Below are 17594 nucleotides of genomic sequence, written 5' to 3'. Positions count from 1 at the left end.
TCTTGGGCTACTCGTTTACCAACGAATAATGAGATTGACCGTCACTTATAACGCCCAAACAGCTGAAAGGGGGAGCATGTTTGATATAATGGGGATTCGAACCCCCAACCCTCAGCTTACGAGTCGAGTGCCTTAACCACCTGGCCATGCTGGGCCAAACGTATTTATAAGCAATGCTAAGCTTTAAAACGTTAGGGCCTGGCATGGCCTAGCGAGTAAGGTGTGCGACTCGTAATCCGAGGGTCGCCAAACATGCTCGCCCTCCCAGCCCTGGGGGCGTTATAATGTGACGGTCAATCCCACTATTCGTTGGTAAAAGAGTAGCCCAAGAGTTTGCGGTGGGTGGTGATGGCTAGCTGCCTTCCTCTAGTCTTACACTGCAAAATTAGGGACGGCTAGCACAGATAGCCCTCGAGTAGCTTTGTGCGAAATTCCAAAACAAACAAATTAAAACACTAATGAATATAAACTACCGATCAGAACGAACTACGAAAAATAAAATCGAACGTAGTAACGAGTATAGTTAATTAAAAAATATATTATGATATATAACGATTAGAATTCATAGTTTTGTCAATTAGGTATCTCCAGTTATTAAGACAAGAGTGAAATGTGGGTTCGCTCCAGGATTATTACGTTTATTGAAATTCAAAAGTTAATTATTCTAGAGTTTAAAAATACCGAATAAAAACTGTGGTAATATTTTATTACATTAATTTAGTTTTATGTTTTTTGTATTGAATAATATTCTTCTTCTAAACTGTTGTCGAAAATAACTGATCATCTCTGATGTTCAAGATACTGGTTTCTTCAAAATAATCTCATATATCGTGAAGATAACAACTCACTTTAACTACAGAAAATAATTTACCATGGTGAAAATAAGAGAAACGTATATTACAATAACCAAGTATAGAATATAGTTGATAACTAAAATAACAAAAACATATAGCACCAAATATATGATAAATAGCAAAACTATACTTAACACGCATGAAGAAGTTAGTTCATCTATACTATGCTGTATAATTTTCATAGAATATAGTTCATATTAACAAGAATATCACAAAGGCTACTTTCTGATGTGTCAGAATGTTATGCTATTCGATGGTGTTATTTTTACACAACTAATGTTTCTGGACATTCAGGCAAAGCTAAACAATACATTAAATATCCAGATATTTCATCTGAAATGAAGCCATTGTATCATGAGGATGGTCTCCCAGTGTCACATCCATCAGTCAATTAGGAAACAGAAACGTTATCCTAGGAAGAAGACCATTCTTCATTCAGTAGTTCTACTCTTGTGACACTTCAACATAGATTTATTTGATTTGATCCATGACTTGTCTTAATCAAAGAAGCATGGAGAACATCTTGACTCTCGTTTACAGCAATGAAGTTTATTAGACCCAGCAACAAGAGGGTAAAATTACCGAAGTCGCCATCAATCTTGCTTCTTACTGCAGCAAGCAAGATACTTTATATTTTTGTACAAATGTTGATTCGAAAATGGAGAGTTTTTATTGACTCATCTGAACTAAGCCTGAAAGATGTTCAATGATCAATGGGAACGCTAAGCCATTTATTTCTGTTCTTCGTGATGTGAACATAAGAGAAACTTATCAAAGCAAGCAAATTATACATTCTTAAATTTAATTTTCAATGAATAAATAAAGTTATTAGGCCCGAAATGGCTATGTAGTTAAGGTGATCGACTCGTGATATGAGAGTCGCGGATTCGAATCCCCGTCGCACCAAACATGCTCGCCCTCTCAGCCGTGGAAACGTTATAATGTTCGGTCAGTCCTACTATTCATTGGTAAAAGAATAACCCAAGAGTTGACAGTTGGTGGTGATGACTAACTGCCTTTCCTCTAGTCTTACACTGCTAAATTCGGGAAAACTCTCGTGTAGCTTTGCGTAAAGTTTATAACACAAACAAACCAGTATTCGAGCAGAAAGTACAGACAGACAACCAATCACATAGTAAGATTAGTCGAATCTGTAACCAAACGGTTTAACCACAATCACTCCACAGTCGCAGCCTTTCTTGATGTAAGACAAGCATTGAATACTGCCTTACACAATACCCTAAAACATAAGTTAACTAGAAACAAGTTCCCTATTCCCATCAACAGATGGCTCTCTAGCATTATCACTAATAGAAGTACTGATGTTAAAGTCAACAACAGTACGTCCAGCGCATTACCACTCAAACCGTATATTGTATTCCCAAATGGCATACTACTGTCGCACCTAATATATATCCTCATCTCTTAGCACTGATGACATTGCCGTTTGTTCATATCATGCGTTTCACTCATTGCCGCGTGCAGAGTCCACTACTTCTTAAATTAATTAATTAAATGATGTAACAAGTAGAAAGTAATTATCAATCTAATCAAGATGCAGACGACAGCATTTCACAAGAAAATAAGAAGGCAAAACAAAAACATTAGATAAATCAAACTTGCATTATACAACAACCCGTCATCTAAATTTAAAACAAGATAAATTCACGCCTGTCATGGACCCATTAACTAGAACAATATTCTAAAGAAAGCAAGCACTGAACTGCCACTTCGTTCTCGAATTGGAAATGTGTAACAGCCATACAATCATTAAAATTAGCAAAGCTTACATCAGACCTCTATGTCCCAGCATGGCCACGTAGTTCAGGCATTCCACTCGTAATATGAAACTCGCAGGTTCGAATCCTAGTCACACCTAGCATGCTCCTACTTTCACCCGTGGGGCTATGTAATGTAACAACCAATCCCACTATTCGTTGGTAAAAGAAAGGCCCAAGAGTTGGGCGTTGGTGGTGATGACTAGCTGCCTTCCCTCTAGTCTTACACTTCTAAATTAAGAACGGCTAACGCAGATAGCCCCCGTGTAGCTATTCGCGAAATTCAAAAACAAACAGACCTCCATGTGAAAATGAACATCCATTACATATGATATGTTCAGCATGTATAAAAAAGAAACAATAGTAACAGCTCAGTGCTGTCAAAATAATATTCCGTCTCTTAAAATACACCCAACAAAGATATGCCAACAACCTCACTGACCTTCTTGTCATTAAGGACCGCAGTTAACACTCTAGCCCAAAAATACTACAACGAAGACCAAAATAGAAACAGCCAAAGAAGCACTTTTCTCATTCTGCCAGCCACCCTTTCTACATGACAATATTACACATCTCCATTCAGTTATATGAACAATGTTTAGCACACATTTATTAATCATTCTCTTTAAATTTCACATCTCGGGTCAAGTAAATTATTCGACGCCTGGCCCGTGAAGGCTGTTTTTCTCCGGGCATCAAAATTTATAAAGGCAAAGTATACGTTATCCCTGCCACCTTGAAAAAGGCTATTAGTCAAATTAGTCCATAAGACACTATTTAATCACAATATATCTGTAACTTTAAAACATTATCTTCGATCAATCTCTCAGAAATCTATTTAAACAGAATCACGGTTACAAAGGCAGCATATCTCTGTTCCAATCCTCATCAACTGCTCTCTTTAACTGCTGTTATCGCAACGTGGACAAACAAATGCACGTGTTCTGCTCCGAGTACAAAATGATGGTATTTTAATGGCTCCTAAATTAAACTGAACCGAGTGACTTTATCAAAATTCCTTTGTCATTAACCTTTTAATCCTGGGGTCGTAGAAAAGCAAAAATTTATGAGCACACCGAGTTAACTTTTCAGGTGCCAAAATTATTTTTTAAACTTTTATAAACCTAAATTCCTCTCTCGAATTTGATTCGATTTTGTATCCTCACTCTGTATTGGTCTCGCTGTAAGTGAGCCAGATATAATAAAGATTCGTCATCTAAACACCAACCAATCAACGTCTACTAAAACGGATTTTTCAGACTTTCCACTTGGTGGTGACATCATTTACCTTCATTCCAAACACAATTATTGTTATGTCTTGTAACCACATAACACAAGATGCTACAACACACTTTAAACTTTATTGGTACTTATCTCCAGAAGCAAGACAGAGAGAGGCACAGTTTTCTGGTCACTCCAGGATAGGATAACTTAATATTGTTTTAAATTTACCTTAATATCTTAAATATTTACCATGAAGATAGGTATGAACGATTTTTAGTCCGTACCTGATGATATATTTACTGGTAAAACCATGGTTGTTAATAAATGAAGTATTCGTGAAACGTACATCTGTCTTGTTAGGTAATTATGTAGTTTCACCAAATACTGACGATTTCAAGTATAAGGTATAAAAAGATACAATTTTTTTTCAAGTCAGTTTCAGTTTAACAATTTGGCTTGTTTTGAATTTCGCGCAAAGCTACACAAGGGCTATCTGCCCTAGCCGTTCTTAATTTAGCGGCGTAAGACTAGATGGAAGGCAGCTAGTCATCACCACCCACAGCCAACTCTTGGATTACTCTTTTACCAACGAATAGTGGGATCGACCATTACTCTTTTACCAACGAATAATGGGATCGACCATAACATTATAACGCCCCCACGGCTGAAAGGACGAGCATGTTTGGTGTGACAGGGATTCAAACCCGCGACCCTTAGATTACAAGTCGAGTTCCTCAACATCTGGCCATGCCGTGCCGAGTCCTAGTGAAAGATGATTTTTAATTAAAAATAAATAAATATTTTTTCATCTTCTAGCTTTCATATCTTCTATAATTTTTTGAAAGTAAACTGTTTATATTTAACCTCTTATTTTCATTACTACAACACAAACTGAATGAAAACTTCTACAGTATACAATGGAATGAGCGCTACCTATAATATACATATATATATTTTCCTTTTCGTTTATCTTAACACTTTTTAAGATTTGTTTTCTTTTAATTTTGTGATTCATCGTATTATCAAAATCACAACTATTCGTTCAACCTGTTTCACCTACAAAAGAAATCACGAACTAAGGCAGTACCTGGTGTTGTTACTTTTGAAACTAAAAGGTTTTTTTGGATACGAAACGTTAGGGTAAATATAAAGTAGCCGAATCCATTACGGCTACTTACAAAAATTGCGAAATAACCGCAACTCATATGCTCGTTTTGCCAATAACGGAATGGCCTAATTATCCAGTTGATGAGGAACAGCATAGATAAGTTAGTCACCTGGCTGGATGAACTGATTGGTGCACACCAAATTGTCATTGTAACATATATGGACATTAATTTTCTGCAGAGCAATGAGAAAAAAAAGCTCCCTTCTCTTTTCAAAGGATAACTAATGCATTACTGTGTAGAATGAGGGTAAACTTTTAAGGACCTGGTTAGTTCACTCCAATACTTCAGAAAGTGTAATGTTTTTATGCTGTAATTTATTCCCATGAGAAACAGAAGTACTGACCTTACTGGCAACAAAGGTTCTGTTACTGGCAACACTTTGCAACTGCGTTGAGGGTAAAAAAGCATTTATTGTTAGATGTAACAAAAATGGAGAAATGTCATGGCCTACAGTATGCACTTCCAGGCAAGAGTGAGATTAAAGATGCCATTTGGGAATTGATAAGGCAAGAGTACAAATACTACAGAGTAGGAGTTTTGACTCGAATTTGACCAAGAGAAACTTATCTTTCCATAGCACATCTAAAAGCCTAAGGTCACCACATAATAAAAACATTCTTAAGCAGAGATACTAGCAAAGTTCAACGCAATAGTGGCAGGATATCAGAAATGAATTCTGTGTAAAAGAACAAGTGCTCACTACCTCGGAAAAATACATTAGTTTGAAATCATCAATATTCTGGGAATTTTGTTCTACAAACGATAGTTAAGGAAGTTTAACTCTGTTAGATACTTTGCGATGATAACAGATTTTCTCCCCATATTAATCATAAGTAGTAGTTATCAATAAATTTACGAATTGTTAACTCTGGTGTATAAAATTTGATCAGATGCATCACCATTGATGACTATTGTAGAAAAGGATTGTTGAAAACGTTTTGCTTCATGTACAAAGTTAAATGTTAATATTAATAATTCAATAAGCCAATATTATGATAATGGCTCTAATATGAAAGGAATCATTAAAAATTTTCAAGTAATGACTTTATTTTTCGTACACCAGTAACAAAGCCACAAGTATGTCTTGTGCAGAATATATAATAAATATTCTCATATCAGATTCTACAAAGTTAACAGTACAGACCTCGAGTTTTGGAGGGCATTTTAGAGGGACTATATTCCATTTTTAAGCAGTTCAGTGCACTGTTGGACAATTCTAAAGAAGTGGGTGGTTGGTATGACTTTTAAAAGCTTATTGAATTGTTTGAAAAGTACAGTTTAGAATGTGAAAGTTTTGTGTTACCATTTGCAAGAAAAAATGCAATGCTTTGAATAAACTATGCAGATATGTCATTGAGAGGAAAAATTTATCTGTATCTATCTGTATTTATCTTAGATACATTACGTTCTGGCAATAACATTACTTTATGGAAGATCGTCATTTTGATGTCTTACATCAAATCAATAGAGTAAGCAAATTATTTCAAGGCTCTGAAACAAGAGCTACCATCATCTCAAAAAGCTGATATTTTTCCAGTGCAACTATGCAGACAATGTTCTCTTATACATCTCTGATTTCTCACGTCTTGCATTGGGTTCGAGATCATCTTGATTTATTGGTGAAAAAAAACAAACATTGAACCTCTTAGATCAATCATACCTCATTATTGCTTCTCTCCAAATTTTGTGATGAACCTTAAAGAAACAATGTACATTCCTCCTAGCACATGCATTGACTTATATTGTTGACTTAAACCAACTTATTCAGAAATTGCTACCTCATTTACTGCTTTAAATTATCTGGAATTTATAAGGCCAATAGCCACCTACTAACAAATGGATCTATGCAATGCATGGCGAGATGTTTAATGGTTATAAGCTACTTTATATGTAGATATCTTTGCAATACTTTTGTCTTCTATTGCATTCTTAAGAGACTCACAGTTAACTAAATGTTGAAATTTTAAAACACTTTGGTTTAAATTTTATGCCACACAAGGGATATCTGCACTATTCAAACCTAATTTAGCAATGTAAGACTAAATAGAAGGCAACTGGTCATCACCACCCGCCTCCAACTCTTGGAACTACTATTTTTACCAATGAATAATGGAATTTACTATCACACTATAATACCCCTGTAGCTGAAAGTGCGATTATGTTTTCTGTGATAGGGATTCGAAAGTACGATATTCCGCTTGCAAGTTGAGTGTCCTAACCAACTTACCATACTGGGCTAAATTTTAAAATAACTGAAAGTTTCTACACTGTGTAAAATAAATCAGCATAAATACTGAGAAAAACAGCTTTTATAACAGCTTGTACATAAACAATAAGAAACAGAAACACTCCTACCAATTAATTGACCACATATTAAACTAACATTCTATATGCGTTTGTATATAAAGAAGCACACTATTTAGGAAAGCCAAAACTAAAAATGATAACGCCTCAAAAGGAAGGACAGTACCATCAAAAAATAATATAAAGCTTCAAAAAATACACCATTGAGGAAGACTGCCAAATTATCCAAGAAGTTAGCATTCCAACCCCCAGTATCATGTTTGGACATAAACACCAAAAGGTTAAAGAATTATTATACTAAGCCTAACCTAAATCATTAGTAAACTTTCCATCCTTCACCATTCAAAGCTACTACCTGAATTTTCAATGGTTCTACCACACAGTAGTTGGTCTTATATCGGGAAGGTGATAATTACCATTAAATTAATTACGTATACAGGATACGAAATCTCCAATATGCAATTCCAATTATACACCCTATAATATTTTTTTATTGTGTAACAATTTTAACTCTATTTTCAAATTTTTAAAATTATTTTATTTTATTATGATTTTAAAGATTTAAAGATTTCTCATTAAATCAACTAAAATCAGTTTTTGTGCTAATACTAATAATACTATTTAGATATTAAGAGCTGTACATTATTACAAATATTAAGTTGTCCAGAAATATCGGAATTGTCACGATGACATTTAGAAACTGAATATTGAGTAACTTATCTTTGGTTGGTTGGTTTAATCCAACGTTTGTCGCTTACAAGGTGTCTTAATTGTCAACTCTACTCAAAGTTTTGCAATCCTCAAAATTATACAAAAAAGTACTTTCGTCTGATTTTCCTCTGCAACTTCAAACTTAGACGAAAAGCTACCTAAACTACATGGAACATCAATCAGGATTTCAGCCATGGATCTGCTACTGAACATACAGTTCAGCACAGGGGCGTAACCAGAAATGGCCATTGGGGGGAGGTAGTTTTGAGTGCTTTATGCAAGCACCGCAGGCGCGAAGCCATGCTAGGGGAGTGCGGGGGCATGCCCCCCAGGATTTTTTAAATAAAAACATAAAAGAAAAGCCTGAATGATGCATTCTGAGACCACCTTTTTGGCAATTTTCAGAATGGCACACTGAGGTGTTTATTTTTTAATCATAAATAAATATGTAGGCCGATTTATATATTGGGTTGAGGAATAATTCGTGAGCGTTTTTTCAAGTTAAAAAAATATATTCATAAATGAAACGCTTTCGCAAATTATTTCATGTCATTTGGTAGATAATTTTTTGCTCTAATAGATGGTGTGTTTGATTTTCATATGTCTTTAATTTTTGCTTTCATTTTCAGCTCATTAAATGGAATGTCAAGTGGACAAAATCGAGCATTTTCGACACCATCTGCTTTTCGCATTTAATTTCTTGCAATTTCCTTTACAACAATGCATACTATATACCTAGGTATTACATGAAATAAAGTATCATAATAAATGTTTTGGGTGTAATGTGTTCATGCATTGAAGTACTGTATATTCTTGCATGTAATGCTTGAATGAAATTATTTAAAAACGCTCACGAATTATTCCTCAACCTAATATAATATATAACTTAAAGTTATCAGGCCCAGCAACGTAGGCCTACAGTCCTATCATCAACATATAAAATATAGAATCATCAGGAGAGTGCAAAATATATGTGTAGTGTCTATAATCTGTATTCAAATATCATGGACAGTGTATGTTCAGATTCCCTGAATTTCAAGAATTAACTTCACAAATAAACAGTGGGTGGCACCGTGGCACGCTGGCAGCACCATGGCACTAACCTAGTATCATTGGCGCCATTTATAGTGAATCATTCACTTTAGATGGCACCAATGATACTGTGAATGTGACGTGGACAAACAGAAGTTGCGATAAACAATCATTCACTACGTCAAGCCTGAGAAAGCAAAAAACACTGCATTGGTTCTTTACACCCATTCATGAGGCTGAACCTGATCAATCTGCTGCAGCCAATCAGGTTGAATCAGAATTGTTAACTGAATTGTCAGTGTCATCACCGTGGTCTTCTACCAGTGCTGCCACTACCACCTGAGGTCCAGCCTGGAACATTGGAAATTACATTTCTGATGATGTCAGCATTAGTAAACAGGTAAGTCGACTCCTCATTATATTAATTTTCTATTAAAAATCATACAAACACTCTGATAAGTTTTAGACTGAATATTCATTGCTGCTTGTGATTGTAGGCTTACAACCACAGGATGTTAGGCCTGCTCTGTGAAGTACAGCTCTAGGCCTTTCTTCGAGGTTATTGTACTCTCCTAAGTTCTAATTAAGTTATTTTGCACAATGTCTTTGTCTCTTTTAGATAAACGCTGAAACCAAAAAATGCCTGGAAGCCAGGGAGTGATTATGTTTTCCTCCAGTGTGGTCCAAAAAATCTGCGTTTTCTGCATCGTTGGCTTTCACAGTGGAGATGGCTACTCTACAGTCAACATGTAAAGGGTACTTTCTGCAAGTACTGCTTTCTTTTGGCTCCTGATGGTGCTGGTGTTAGAAGCCAGAAATTGGGACAACTAGTGAAATTTCAATACACAAACTGGAAGAAGGCTGTTGAAGACTTCAAGGCACATGAATTGAAACAGTACCACCAAGACAGCAAGGAAAAGCTAACAATTTTCTACAGGTCATAAACACAAGTTCATCTGCGCACTTGCAGCTTGATGCAACACACAAGCAAGAAACTGAAGAGAACCGGAATGCCTATTACTGATACTGTATTGCTGTGTGGGAGACATGGTTTAGCTTCGAGGGGAAAATATGATTCTGGTCTAATGTTTGTTGGTGAAACTGATGAGGAGCCCATCAATAATGATGGGAATTTTCGGGCAATTTTGCGCTACAGGACAAAGGGTGATGTCAAGCTTTTAGCAAGCCTTAGGAGTACAAAGAGAAATGCTACGTATCTGAGTCCTCAAATTCAAAATGAAATCATCAATGCCTGTAATACTCATGTTCTTGATGCCCTGGTTAACAGGGTTAATGCTGCAAAGTGTTTCTCAATGTTTGTTGATGAAACAACAGATATGTGAGACTGTTATTGTTATTGTTTTGGAATTTCGCACAAAGCTACTCGAGGGCTATCTGTGCTAGCCGTCCCTAATTTAGCAGTGTAAGACTAGAGGGAAGGCAGCTAGTCATCACCACCCACCGCCAACTCTTGGGCTACTCTTTTACCAACGAATAGTGGGATTGACCGTAACATTATACACCCCCACGGCTGGAAGGGCGAGCATGTTTAGCGCGACGCGGGCCCGAACCCGCGACCCTCGGATTACGAGTCGCACGCCTTACGCGCTTGGCCATGCCAGGCCCATATGCGAGACATTGAACAGTATTTGCTGTGCGTTAGATATTTGCATGCCAATGACGGCTCTGTTGCAATGAGAAAAGATTTTATACAATTTATACCTGTTTATGATGCGACAGGCAGAAACTTGGCTGATGTTATCAAAACAAATCTGACAATTTATGGTATTGACAGGGCTTACCTGCGAGGACAGGGGTTCGACGGTGCTGCCTCTATGAGTGGGAAATTCAGTGGTTCCAGAGACACAACTGATAAATTCCCACTTGCACCATATGTTCACTGCAGTGCCCATTCCCTAAACTTGGTAATTTCTGTGTAGTGAGCTTCAAATTGACATCATAATGCCAAGGCAGGCTAAAAGACAAATGTACCATGCTAACCCACAAACCACTAGCTCTGAATACTACTTTCGTATTGTTGTATTTGTACCACTTGTTGATCACTTTCTTTCACAAATATGTGACCGTCTGTCCAGTCACAAAACTCTCCTTACAAACTTCATGTGTCTACTACCATCAGGACCTACCACAGAATGGTCAGAACCTACAGCACAACAATGTGACCAAAGAGTTGATCAATATACACAAAGCTGACATTGACAGCACTTCACTAACTGCAGTAAGTGAGCTTGGGGTTTGGTACAAATCACTTGCAAACAGCAGACCAAAAAATGTCATAGATGTATATGCAATGCAGAAATGTTCCCAATCATTTCTAGACTGTTGAAAGTATTTGCCACGCTGCCTGTGTCAACGAGCTCAGTGGAGCGTTCGTTTTCAACTCTCAGAAGACTCAAAACATATGAGAAATACTACCACTGAAGATCGATTCAATGGCCTGGCCTCATTATACATTCACCGTGATATTAAAGTTGAACCAAACTGTGTTGTAGATGTTCTGGCAAAAACGAACAGGCGTTTGAGCATTTCATAAATATTCGATTGTATTTCTGACAAAACTTGCTGTATTGAAAGTGTTCAATTTGACCATTTGTTGTATGTGAAATTATCTGCCATGCAATCACGGATCTTTATGAAACTTCAAAGATGGAAACTGAACTTGTTTAAAAGGTTTGGGTCCATGGGAAGGTTAACCCCCCCCCCCTCTGGATACGCCCCTGGTTCAGCATTGGTTCCAAAAGTTTCGACATGGAGATGAAAGTCGTGATAGGAAACACTTGGGTACGTGAGTACGCAGAAAAGCTGGGCACAAGCAATTCAAGTATTGCCAACCACCTGTGTGCGGTTGGAAAGACGAAAAGTTAAATAAATAGGTTTCGCATAAGCTGACTGAAAATCAACAAAATCAATGATATAAGACCTGGCAAGGATGACGCTCCAAAAAAATTGAACTAACTGGGAATCGAGGTTCTGCCTCATCCACCTTATTCCCCATACCTTTTCCCTACAGATTTTCATTTTTAAGCACTTTAACCACTTTTTGAATAATAAACGTTTTCAAAATCAGGCTGCTGCAGAAGAAGCCTTCAAGGCCTTCATTGACCATATAAATTGATTTCTACAGCAGGTGCATAAACAATATCGTTACACGTTGACAAAAGTTTGTTGAAGCAAATGGTGCTTACTTTGACTAAAGCATTTTTTACAACACTGGTTTATACTTTTCAAAACTTTTACAGTTCAAAAACATTTCTGGACAGCATAATGCAATACCTAAGAAGCTGTGGATGTATAATATATATAGTATTTGTTGGTGCATTACTGTTTGAAGAGGGAAGTCCAAAAATATGATTGTATAATCATTCGTTATAAATATTAAGATAATTATTGTAATATGAAAATGTAAATAATATGCTTTACTATTTAATACAAGTGTTCCAAAAGTGTAGGATAAATGTTACCAATATATTAATTTCAATTATTTGTGCCCCAGTGTTGAATGTTTTATCCATTCACTTATCATTAAAAGCCTTTACTACTCACGGTGGATACAGTGAAGTACACCTTTATAAAGTGTAAGTATGGTTGCAGATTTCGCTGTCATTAAAATGTACAACATTCTTTAACATTTTAGAAAGAAAAGGCAGTTACACACAGCGTTACCACTAACTGTTTATAATTCTGAACATTAGAGTTGGCAAAGTTAACATTTTTAAAAGTACTTAAAGATGATTACCACAACTCTGTTTAAACAGAACTTGTAATCAAACATTAAACTGACAAAAATTTAGAATTTATCTCGAAACTTTAAGCATCAATTTTGAGTTACATTATCTGTTTGTAGTTTGTGCAAATTCCAAAAAACAATCTAACTTCACAACACATTTTCTGTAATAAATCAGAAAGTGGGATTTAAATTTATTATAAAAGAAAATCTATCAAATGAATATTTTAGAAACTTAGGATTTCCTTCAAAAAAATTGCTTAACGTTATTTTTCCAAATGCTATTTTAAAACTGAAACTATTTGTCTTAAATACACCGAGAAAAATATTTTGAAAATTACTGAGAAACATCAAAGCAAAAATCCCCATAATGAAACAGCTTACTGGTACCTAAATGTTTTTATAAATGTGATTTTTACTATTAATTAGATATGAAAATAAATACTGACTTTAAATTTCTAGTACTTTTTTCATACAACTCTTTACAACTGAAATATAATTCATATTGTTTTTGTATGATTTATTTTTCAATTTCTTTTACATGACTAAACATAGCATTCAATCATACTGGTTATATAGTGATCAGATATTACTGAATACACCATTGGCACATTTATAATATTAAACAAATAATACAATCACACAATATCATAAAAAGGTTTAATTCACACAAAATTACTAATGATAAAGATGTATAATATATATATATAAATATATACAAAGAGAAACTTAAACCTATATAAAGCTATGCAAAGCAACTCTCACAAACGAAAATATTTTGATCAAAATGTTGATAAAATTCTAATTGGTTTGTTTTTTTTCCTTTAGAGATAAATTATATATAATTATTCACACGAAAGAGTAAATTACAAACACTGTCAATTCAGATAATGTAAATACTTCAGGAATGATTTTAATGTGAAACATTAAAAGTGAATACTATACTATTAATGTAACCAACATCTTAACTATATGATGATCCAAGTATTCCAAGTCTAAACAGTCATTTCAGATACATTTCAGTTTTTCATACAGAGTAATGTTGTGTTTATATTAAAACAACACCTATTTTAGGACAACAACCCTCAAGATGACAATGCTGGTCTAACATTTCAATTAATTTTTTCTTGAATAACTATGAAAATGTTTATATTTATTCCTATAACTTCTAGAGATTTTTGTTGTGACATCAGAAATAAATATTCTAAAAAGTTTCCAGTATTCCCCATATCAGTTTATAATGTTTATTTTCTGTTTTTATTATAATCGTTTTTCCACTAATTAGATTTCAAATTTTTAAGTTCAGCTCACCAGATGACCTTACATCCATAAGGAGAACCTGTGAAAATAAAATATGTTGCAAATAATCCAATGTGTGCAGTTAGCAGGCAACAATCAAATGAAGTTTTGGAAACTATAAAAACATTATGGAATTAAGTACTATGCTGTATCAATCTAAATTAAAATATTTCAATTACTTTCACACTTTGGCATATCTTGTTATGCTGCAACTTCTTGATTCCTTGTTACATCAGGAGCATCACCATTTGTGTAGCAATTCTCAGATGGCTTCTTTATAAATCCATCCTCATAGCTTCCTTTAGATTTGAAAAACTGCTTAAAGTGTGGAGTACAGTAGAACTTGTGGCTGTTGATGGTGTAATTATCTAGCCTGGGGATTTAAAAACAATCCTTTAGATACATTCTTGAAATAACTCAATATATACACTGCTTAGAAATGAACCTAGATTTGTGCTCTTACCAGGATAGTAGTCACCTTTAGCTAAGACAGTTTCATTTTTCTAACACTGGTTGACTTTTTTGAATTGGCTGCCTCCAAATGTTGTGGAGGCAGTAAATTTAAGCAAGTTCAAAAAACTTTGATAAGTATATGAATAAGGGATGGATTTAAGTTTGTTTATGTTTGTTATAATTCTAATTTAGGGTAGATGGAAGAGCCAAAATGGACCAATAGGTCTCATGTTGCCCAAAAATGTTATCAATTGGCACAGTTAAAGACAAGTGTAGGTTTTCTTGAATATTTATTAGTGAAATAATTCGTTAAAAATGTACTTTCACAGTTTCTTATAGTTGCACATATCTATACTTAAAAATAGTGTAGATACATTACTCAAAATAAGTATGTAGATCTTTTAACATAATACATTCCCTTGAAAAATTGGTGTCACTGAACACCTTTGTATACTTTACATTCTGAGCAATTCAGAGAATATACTTGATTCTTTAACATCTCCAGTCTTACAATTTAGTTAATTTTTCTAAAATTCATTCTTCAAAACATAATTCAACAATGAATAATCTTTACTACCACCCAATAAAATCACTTAAATATTGCAACAATTCAAAATGTTTCATGCTTTTAATGCAGTTTTAATTACACCTTGTCAACATTGTTAGTTTTCCTCAGTATTGATGCAAGTTATATTTTTAAACTTAGTTGTGCATTAAAGTGAGCTGCTAATCATGAATACAATACAAAAATTGAAGAAATTATAATTTAAGTTTTTACAAGTACATGTAATCTGTTTGTGAAACTTATTTCAGTGAATTGTTTCAGTTCAGCATTAGACAGCATGTTTTACATCTGCCAATACATTAGTAAAGATATTCAGTAAATGTATTTATTTTCTAAGTTTCGTGGAATTTCTGTTGCAATGGCACTTGGGGAATTAGGCCTACAAAGTAGAGATGAACAGTTTGTTGGAAAAGTTTTGTATAATAAGAAAAACTGAATGCATCAAGGTGTATGCTTACCTAAGCATGCTATTACAGTGACAACAACGAAAACAATTTTTATGAAACTTAAAGCCACTGGCTTCCATCCTCTCCATTGGGTAGAGTTTCTTTGCACAGAAATCACATTCTTCATGGGACATTATTCCAAGCTCCTAGTAGATAGATTTTTTATTATTATTATTATTAATCCTCTGGATACATTAGTTTACACAGTAACTTCCAATTAGTTACTTGATATTTACTTGATTAAATATACTTTAAGAAATACTATGGCTTACAACTACTCTGAAGAAGTCACCAAAATATATTTTTGGACTATTGGCTTGCAACACATGGGAAATGATTTTTCATTTATTGCAAGACCTTTAACATTTTCTAAGCTGTTTCTCTCAACCAGTTATGAAAGTTAAATTGAAACAAATATTTCTTTGTCTCATGAAAAAGTGAGCCAAGTTACATTATTCATGAACCATTAACTTAGTTTTGATTACTTCAAAATATGCAATCACAAAGACTGAAGTGTACAACTGAAGGGCAAATCAACTAGGATATCTGCACCAAACAAGTAAAAAAAAAAATTAAAAAAGGAAAATTAATATTTGTAAAAAAAGAAATGTTAAAACAAAACAAAGTCCCATTTTTGAATTAAAAATTTAAATAGCATTAAAAAGGCCAATGGCCCTTAAACTAAAAACATTTATATGGTGGGCATAGTCACCATCGATAACACTGTCCAGCATCAAGGGTAAACCTGTGGACAAAACATGTCTAAAATGGTGCCATCATTACAACTCTGAATGACAGTAAAACATGGACTATTATAGCCTGTGTCACAGACCACACATTGATGCATCAGTCCCAGATAAAAGAAAACAATAAATTAAACCAACCAATGCAGGAAAACAACCCCAGCTGGATAACTGTGGTAAGGATCGAAGTTTTGAAGCATATAGTAAAGACAGTTGCAAGCAACACAGGTGTAAAGGAGATTAATGACTGTACAAACACTGGACTGGACAAATGCAAAAAGCCCCAGTGTAGGGCTGATACCCCTGATTATGAACAGGGTCCAGCATCTTCAAGGCCGAGGTCCTGGCAGAGCCATAGATCAGAGGCTCTTAATCCAGTTTGGATCAAATGAGAACAGTATCTTTAGCAGAGAACATTGATCCACTCCCCAAAAGGTGGAAGAGAAGACATGCATGATGTTCAGTGCACATTTTGCTCATAGCTGTTTGATGTGTGGTATAAAGGTCAGCTTCAAGAACTTTGCCTCAGGGACAACATCAAGCACAACTTCACTGACATGGAGTTCAGGATCATAGTGAATACCTGGTGGGCAGCAAAAGTGCATGCAAACAGTTTTAGGAAAAGAAGTTAAGACCATTTGCTGTGGTCCACTTCAATAAATGATTGAGAGCAGTCTGTAGCTGCTGCTCAATTAACCTCACATTCAATGACTGACATGAGCCCATTTGCAACAGTAAAAGAGAGTTGTCTAGTGACAGCATTATAATCTTTATACTGAAAAGCGTGACACTCAAGACAACCCTGAGGGACTCCAAGTTCCTGTAGGAAAGAACAAAAGTGTCAAACCCATACAAACTTTAGATAACCAGCCAATTAAAAAATAAAAATGGGCAAATGGCCATGTAAACCCATACAAGTGGAAGTTTCACAAAACGTCATACTTCCATATAGTACCATAACCATTCTCAAGGTCAAAAAATACTGACACAACATATTGTCACTTGAGAAATGCTTCTCTGACATTTCAGGTTGAATCAGGTGGGCCATGGTGGAGTGTTGTTGGAATCCACACTAAGTAGGTAAGAGGAGGCTGTTTGATTCAAGGAACCAAACAAGACAAACATTAACCATCCCCTCTAAGGTTGAGATAGCTTGTCAAAGCAATTGGACAGTAGTTTGAATGTTGGTTAGATGGTTGATTTAGTGTTTTATGGCACAAAGTAGCTAAGCTATCTGTGCCAAACATCTGGTAAAAAGTTATTAAATTTAG

General features: G+C 35.0%; 1 protein-coding gene across 8 annotated transcripts in view; it reads right to left on the bottom strand.

The window, feature by feature from the left end:
* The window catches only part of LOC143240829 (uncharacterized), a 94327-nt gene that overhangs the window by 13828 nt on the left and 62905 nt on the right, over positions 1-17594 (bottom strand). For 6 of the 8 annotated variants that reach the window (XM_076483978.1, XM_076483982.1, XM_076483981.1 and 3 more), the window contains 2 exons: positions 15593-15726; positions 13323-14489 (listed from right to left, as the gene is read on the bottom strand). In XM_076483978.1, coding sequence (XP_076340093.1) covers positions 14318-14489; positions 15593-15726 — 306 coding nt within the window. In that variant the 3' untranslated portion in view covers positions 13323-14317. Of the gene's footprint in view, positions 1-13322; positions 14490-15592; positions 15727-17594 lie in introns of those variants that run through there. The other 2 variants (XM_076483980.1, XR_013021990.1) reach the window with 2 other exon arrangements.

This window comes from Tachypleus tridentatus, chromosome 13 (assembly GCF_004210375.1).
Source record: "Tachypleus tridentatus isolate NWPU-2018 chromosome 13, ASM421037v1, whole genome shotgun sequence".
In the NCBI taxonomy this organism is placed as follows: Eukaryota; Metazoa; Arthropoda; class Merostomata; order Xiphosura; family Limulidae; genus Tachypleus; species Tachypleus tridentatus.
Note: the sequence above shows the minus strand (reverse complement) of the source record. Positions and strands in the feature narration are given on the sequence as shown.